The sequence below is a fragment of the Neolamprologus brichardi genome, chromosome 12 (assembly GCF_056152115.1).
Source record: "Neolamprologus brichardi isolate AB-2024 chromosome 12, ASM5615211v1, whole genome shotgun sequence".
Classification (NCBI taxonomy): domain Eukaryota; kingdom Metazoa; phylum Chordata; class Actinopteri; order Cichliformes; family Cichlidae; genus Neolamprologus; species Neolamprologus brichardi.
The window spans coordinates 1,262,083-1,270,000 of record NC_142115.1 but is presented as its reverse complement, the minus strand read 5'-3'; the positions used below and the strand labels follow the sequence as shown (position 1 = coordinate 1,270,000).

The following is a 7,918-nucleotide window of genomic DNA, read 5'->3' as shown; positions in this document are numbered from 1 at the left end:
AATGGACTTCTATACATTTTACATCAGATTAAAACTTTGGGTGTAAGATTCAGATAATTATTTATTAAAAGCTCAACATTTTAAATGAGAATAAGAAAGAAAAGTATGTCTTTGTGCCCCCTTTTTTCCTGTTCATGCCCTATCGGGCCCCCTGGCTAAACTTTGCTAGCTCCACCCCTGCACAGTTACGTCAGCTGTAGAAAAAGATCCTGGTGTAGAAATAATATTAAATAAATTCTAACAACAGCTGATCAAGCTTAAACGTGCTGCTGTTGTTCAGCCGCTGGTTTCCTCTTTCTGGCGCAAAGTGAGACAAAAACAAAGAAGAGAGACGATCAGCTGATCATTGATCAGTTTATGATTGAAGCAGCAGCAGGAGAGAGAGAGAGAGAGAGAGAGAGAGAGAGGCAGTCGCTCCATATATCGGTTGTTAAGTTTAATGTGGGAATGCTTTACAAACATTCAGAGATGAACTTACACACTTGCTTTACTTCTCTGGGAAAACTTCCTCGGAGATGAAATGAAATCGCAAGTTTTGTGAGCTGCTTTTTTGATATTTAATGGATCGGATTACATTTTTTATTTCTCTCCGATATCCGATCCAGTAATTTACGTCAGTATCAGACCGATACCGATACGTAATATCGGATCGGTCCATCTCTAATTATAACTGATTTTATTTTATTTTTTTTATAACATTTTATTTAAAAAATGAGAAGCACATTAATTCATAAATGTGATCGAACAAAGGTGAAGGGAAAAAATTAACCATGTTTGCTGTTCACATGGCTCTAATTGGGATGAAGTAAACATCTGTTGAGTAATTTAACATGAAATTGTTTGATAATGTTAATTGGAAAGCCAAAACTCTAGCACAGGGGTGTCCAACTCCAGGCCTCGAGGGCCAGTGTCCTGCAGGGTTTAGATGTGTCCTTGATCCAACACAGATGATTTAAATGGCTAAATGACCTCCTCAACATGTCCTGAAGTTCTCCAGAGGCCTGGTAATGAACTAATCATGTGATTCAGGTGTGTTGACCCAGGGTGCGATCTAAAACCTGCAGGACACCGCGTTGCCAACCCCTGCACCCATGAACACTGGCTGAGTAACAAAAACACCACACAGTTAAACTGATTCAGTTGGAGTCACTTTTCTAACCCTGGAAAATAAATATTAAAAGACAATTCAACATCTAAGTATTTGTATTGTTAAATAAATGAACAGTTTTTCAAATTTGCGTCAGAATAATGAAACATAACGTTTTCTAGTCTCTTTGCTCAAACTCAGCATCTAAAGCCATGACTTCATCTTCCTTTGCAGGAGGTCTGATTGTGTTTGTGGATACACAGAAACACTGACTGTTGTTCTATAAACTACGAGCAGCACATGGACAGAAGTTCATGTTGCAAAGCTGTTGTTGGTATTTGTTTTGTTTCCAGTACAGATACAGTTTATGTCACTGTGGGTGCCTAACATCACTCAGTGAATATTATGTGTACATTCAAACCATTAGCAGCTGTTGGACAGTCACACAGAGCTTCTCTGTAACGTTTCGCCAACAGTGATGGAAACTATGAGTGATTTGAATTCTGGCTGCTTCTTATGGCTCACCACAGTGAGTCGGCTCTGCTGGCTCCCAAGCAGCTCTTTAGATCAATTTATTACAAAAGAATTAAGTAAATGTTTGTATAAATTAAATGACTAATGTACAAACCACATATTATAACGAACGTTATTATTTATATGAGTTATGGCACTAAGCATGGAACAGAGTGCTGGGAAAAAGAAATAGTACAAAACAAATCTCAAAGTGACAAAAAGCTTCAGTCTCTGATTGTATCTTTAATATTTATACGCTTTTAACTATTTACAGTGAAACAGAACCACATTACAAAACATGCATTTAAATCTGTAAAACAAATAAAACAGCAGAATCCAGGTTTAGCTTTTAGTGACGATTAAGAAAAGCCTCAGCTTTGACGGGTTAATCGTGGTTCTTCTCTGTGTTTTAAAGAAGATAAAACAGAGGGGGCTGATAGCCTCGGGCTCAGCGGGTCAGTGGAATAGAAGCTCCTCACGTCCAGCATCAGCTGAGAGATTCCTTCTCTTAGTGTCTGCAGTTGAACCTCCAAACATTAGAAGCTTGTGACTCCTCTTGCTCCTCCTCTCCTCCTCGGCCCTGGCAGTGCAGTTGGCTGCCTGTATTTTACTGTTGCTGCAGTTATTCTTTCATCAGCTGCTCTGTTTTCATTAAAGGTCACATTTTTCCCCTTTCTTGGGTCAAGCATGGTGGTTGTTGTTATATTCTCTTAAAAACTTATCTCCACTCATGTCTGCTCTGCCTTTCATAGCAATGATGCAACAAAAACAAATAGAAGTTGTCTAATAATAACAATAATAAAACATTTGTGCACCTGTCTGCACTGCTGTGTCCAAACAGTGCATGGCTGCAGTGTCTCCCAAAGATCATCAGCTGCATTCAGAACAGCTGCGCAGAGATGAGTGGTCCTTGTTTGAGAATATGAAACGTTGACTTCCTGTTTGAGTGACTGAGGCATGCCCATGTGTCGGTGGACAGATCTGAGTTCCCCTGTGACTGTTGTGCTCCCACAGTGGGCTTCATCACCGTCAGTCTCTTAAAAAAGATGAAGGATGTACAAGTAATGCGTGGTGGGTCCATTTCAGGATGTTAGCTGCTGAAGGTATTATGTCAGCTGCATTGTCAGCACCGCTGCACTTTGCTGCCATTTTGAGCAGCAGCTCTGCTAAGTTCTCAGAAATGTGTCTCCCTGGACTCAAAACAGTCCACAGGACACGACACCGTTTTGTAATTTCCAACAAAGTGGGATGTAACTGACACGAGTGTTGGTTCGTGTCCAACACTCAGCTGCAGGGAAGCTGATGTGGCTTTTCTAACTCATGCAGTGAAGTACGTTCCCAGTTATTTTCCTGCTCCATTCTGTGAGGCTGTGGGAGTGTGTGGGTGCTGCTCTCAGTCTGCAGCTGGACCTGCTCGGCCCTCATATGTTATGTAGGTTAGGGGAGAACTGTGTGGTGTGGGTTGTCCGTCTCTGTCCTTGCACTGCTGTCCAGGGAGGGGCGGTCCTGTGGTGTGATGCTCCGTGCTGCAGTTTGGAGTTGTTGCCTCAGTGTGGGCTTGTGGGCCTCATCAGCAGGGAGGGTGGCAGTAGTGGGCCGCAGGACTGTATTTGTTCTTGTTGTTTGTTCTTTCTTCTGCCTCACTGCAAAAACTCAAAATCTTACCAAGTATATTTGTCTAATTTCTAGTCAAACATATCTCATCACACTTTAAAGACACAGTCAGCTACAGTAACGTTTCAGTGAGATGTGTGAGCTTGTTTTTAGACGTGCATCTTTGATCTGGAGAATTTTCACTTGTTCCATTGGCAGATTTTTTTCACTTTCACAGATATTTTTGCTTGAAATAAGTAAAAAAAATCTGCCATTACTTCTGTAATAGACTGTAATTCATTATTATCAGGATCTTAATGACCTTGTAGTACCATATCACCCTATTAGAGCACTTCGCTCTCGCTCTGCAGGCCTACTTGTTGTTCCTAGAGTATTTAAAAGTAGAATGGGAGGCAGAGCCTTCAGTTTTCAGGCCCCTCTTCTGTGGAACCAGCTTCCAGTTTGGATTCAGGAGACAGACACTATCTCTACTTTCAAGATTAGGCTTCAAACTTTCCTTTTTGCTAAAGCATATAGTTAGGGCTGGACCAGGTGACCCTGAATCCTCCCTTAGTTATGCTGCAATAGACGTAGGCTGCCGGGGATTCCCATGATGCACTGGGTGTTTCTTCTTCAGAGTCCTCTCTGCGCTGAATCATTTCTTATTATTAATCAGAGACACACTGTGGCTCTCTTCCACAGCAGGTCTTCTTCCCCTCAGAGGAGGTCATGTGATTGTTGGCTTTTCTCTGTATGTGTTATTGTAGGGTCGACCTTACAATATAAAACGCCTTCAGGCGACTGTTGTTATGATTTGGTGCTGTGTAAATAAAACTGAATTGAATTGAATTGAAAAAATAGTCAGAATCACACAGTGACGTCCACGTGGTGGCACCTACATGTGTTTTGTTTTGTTTTTGCTGCTGTTACAGCCAAATTTCCCCTTGTTTATTCTATTCTATAAAATATGTTCATTGTGTTAGTTTGTACTAGCAAAGTACCCACTAGGCCTTTTCTATCGTGGGTCCTAAATGATGGAATAATTTAGAGAGCCCTCTCCACGTTTAAATCGCGTCTTAAAACCCATTTTTATTTGTTGGCTTTTAACCTCAGTGAGACATAGGCTACGTTCACTCTGCAGGTCTTGATGCTCAATTCCGATTTTTTGATCAAATCCGATTGTTTTGTCTGCTCGTTCACACTACAAATAAAATGTGACAGCAAACGCGCTCTAGTGTGAACGCTCAAAGCGTCCGCATGCGCAAAAGAAGACGTCACACACAACGCGCTCTGTTTAGACCCAGAGCAACAGTATTGTTTGACTGATGGCCTTAATATGAAGACTTCGGACTTTACGTTTCCCAATTTTTGCTTTAAGTTATTTTGTTATTTACATAATAATGTAAATAACCTAATAATGATCCTTATTGCTGTTTTAGAGGAGCGCTGCTTCAAAGGATAGTTGCAGATTTCTGTCAGAATCTGCAGATTATACAGAACAAATAAAATGTTCATGTTTCTCCAACGTTGTCTTCCCAACAGTTTCACTGGATGGACAGGAAGCGTTCACGATGTCTTCTCCGGAGCTGATAATCGGCGTCTGTCTCGTGTCAGTGACGTAAAAGACGAATTTAATGCGACATGACCATCAAACAGCAGCTTTCTGAAACATCGGATATGTATCAGATTCAGAACCACATACGAAAGTGACCCAGATCGGATTTGAAAATATCGGATTTGTGCCGTTCACACTGTCACACCATGATCGGATAGATGGTCGCAGAGGGTCAGAAACATCGGATTTGATGCGCTTTCGCCTGCAGTGTGAACGTAGCCTTAGTTTCTCTTGTAATGAAATTAGTTATTTAATTAATTATTTTACTTTTTCTTTTCTTTTGCTTTTATTTATATCTTATGTAATTTTGTTATATAGTTCCTATGTACAGCACTTTGTGTCAGCTGTGGTTGTTTTAAAGTTCTTTATAAATAAAGGTGATGATGATGAAGAACAGAGAATCTTGTTTCAGACGCCTTTTATTGACGAGTGGGCAGATGGTCACCTCTATGACAATTCCTGAGGGTCCCAACTTTGTTCCATTTATGGAAGTCTGTGAATACTTTTCTACATGTTTTTTGTTTTTTGAAGAAATTTGCAAGAATTTCAGGCAAATTTCTTCACTTTGTAATTATGTTACAAAAATGTTACACACATTATGTTGTGTGTAGAAAATTTGAAGTGATAAATGAGTTACATTTGTTTTGGGTTGTATAACAGGTGAAGCGCTGTGAACACTTCCCAGATGCAGGCGTGTAGGAACTATGTACAGAAGGTGTTATCAGACATAGATAAGCATGTAGTGCATAACCACAGTTCTCTGCTGCAGGTGGGTGATCAGATCTTGGAAGTCAACGGTCAGAGCTTTGTGACCATCTCCCACGATGAGGCGGTTCATATCCTAAAAACAGGGTACAACTTGCTGATGAACGTGAGGGATGTTGCCCGTCTACCTCACGCATGCACAGTGGTGGATGAGCCCAAATGTGTCAGCAGTCGGGGAATAATGGAGTCCAGTGCGCCTGCTAACCCCAGTGCTGTCCCCAACACCGCTATCAGCAGTGGCATCCACGGCAGCGGCAGTTCCAGTAACTGTTGTACAAGGTAAGTACGTGAATACTTGTCCCTGTGTGGAATTAGAGTGTCTTTTTAATTGATAACTAGTTTGTTCTTATTTCATCATCTGAATAGTTCCTTTGAATAGTTCTGAGCGCTGGTTTGTGTGTTTGTTTATCCACCTCGAGGAAGCAGCAGCCAAAACACTTCTTCTGTTGACACATTTACTTACAAGGCATTGACTGATGATAAAGTATCATGCACGTGGATCCCGTTTGCTCAGAAAACCACATGCTGTAAAACAGTTAGCTGCAGTCAAGCGAGCACCTGCTCAGCAGAAGTTTTATATGAGACTGTGCGTCTGTCTGATTTGTTCAAACTGATGAGGAGAGAGCGTAGTTTACACTTCGCTGGTCCCAAACCAGCCTGATGTTGTTGTCTTAGTGACCGTGAAGGCAACCCTGGCTGAGATACTGCATATTATTTTTGTCTCACATGGTCCTCATCAGAGATGGGCAGTAATGCGTAACTTGTAACGCGTTACTGTAATCTGATTACTTTTTCAAGTAACGAGTAAAGTAAGGGATTACTACTGCAAAAACGGTAATTAGATTACCGTTACTTTCCCGTAGGAACACTGCGTTACTAAAACCGTGATTTTTTGATAGAATGTCTCATGACAGTGACGTAAGCGAGTGCGACGTTCGTGACAACAGCTGTGTGCAGATCAACAATGGATCATATATCGAGTGCAGAGAGAGTATGAGCGTGCAGCGTTTAAAGCGTGGAAGTACTGACCTTACTTTGAGTTTGATTCCATAAAAAGTGACAAAAACATTAGTGTCCGTTGTGCGTGGGAAGAAAACTTCTTTTTACAGCGAAAAAACCCCTAAACTTCCAAACAAGCACCGAGTAGCTACGACGTGATGGGAAACTCACAGAGAAACTCGCGGATTCTTCCACTGACCGCTGCACACCTGCACCAGGGTAACCCTCCGCCTACCCCACTCCTGCTTTACAGGTGAAAATAGAGCAACAGGACCGCTAGTCTTTGACTTTATTTATTTTCTGCTGTGTTTTACTTGCATCTATTTGAAAGACTGAGTGTAAACACACAAAATATTTTATTTTATGTGCTGGAATGTGCAGAAAATAGGTTTAAATGTTAAACTAATTTCTTCCAGTCAGAGAATGTTGCATATAATTAAATTTTTGCTTGATGCATAAAGTTAAAAGATTAAAACTAATAAAACAAGTTTTAAAAAGAGACTTTTCCATTTGATTACATTTTGTATGATGGATTATGTAGAAAAAGTAGAATTGGGCTGAAAGATCTATCACTTTATCACCTATTCAGGTTGTAAATCGTGTTTTTAAAAAGTAACTAAGTAATTAATTACTTTTGAAAATAAGTAATCAGTAAAGTAACAGGATTACTTTTTTGGGGAAGTAATGAGTAATTAGTTACTGATTACTTTTTTCAAGTAACTTGACCAACACTGGCCCTCATTACCCACCTTATCATAGGACTTAATGCCCCTCCACCTTGAAGCTTCTACACTATCATTTCCATTTCTAATTAAACTGACAACTAACGTCTTAAGCTGTTATTCACTGTAATTCCTAATATTAGTAACAACCTGCTCCCAGCAGGTAACTACTGTAAAATCTATACAATGTTAAAAATCATGAATGAACCTTGAGAAATGGAAAGATTTACCCTTGAAAGTATATATTCCAGCCATGGCGGTGCCACAAGCCGTACTCCTAATGCCAGGCCCAGGTTTACACGACTGTGGCAAAGTCATGTAACCCTACAAAACTGGATACATACAACATTTGTATGTATCCAGTATAAAATCTTTGCCAAATCAGACATGCGGATCATAGGTGAGATCAGTCAGATGGAAACTGTGCTGCTGATGGCTGAAGACAGGAACAGGGTGCACGTGCAGCTAGAAAGAAGAAAAGGCAGAAGTGTGGAGGTGATTGTGGGGACTTTTTACCCAATTAACTTGATTAATTGGGCTTTTTTGTACTAATGGCTAATACTTTTCGTGCAATAGTAATATGTCACAGTTTGAACATTTTGTTTAAAAACATTTAAAAACGTG

The 7,918-nt window shown here is 40.4% G+C and overlaps 1 protein-coding gene across 2 annotated transcripts in view; it reads left to right on the top strand.

Annotated features, from left to right (window-relative positions):
- whrnb (whirlin b) overlaps positions 1-7,918 on the top strand; it is a 55,063-nt gene that overhangs the window by 32,715 nt on the left and 14,430 nt on the right. For both annotated transcript variants that reach the window (XM_087848863.1, XM_087848862.1), the window contains exon 4: positions 5,578-5,852. In XM_087848863.1, coding sequence (XP_087704989.1) covers positions 5,578-5,852 — 275 coding nt within the window. The remainder of the gene's footprint in view (positions 1-5,577; positions 5,853-7,918) is intronic.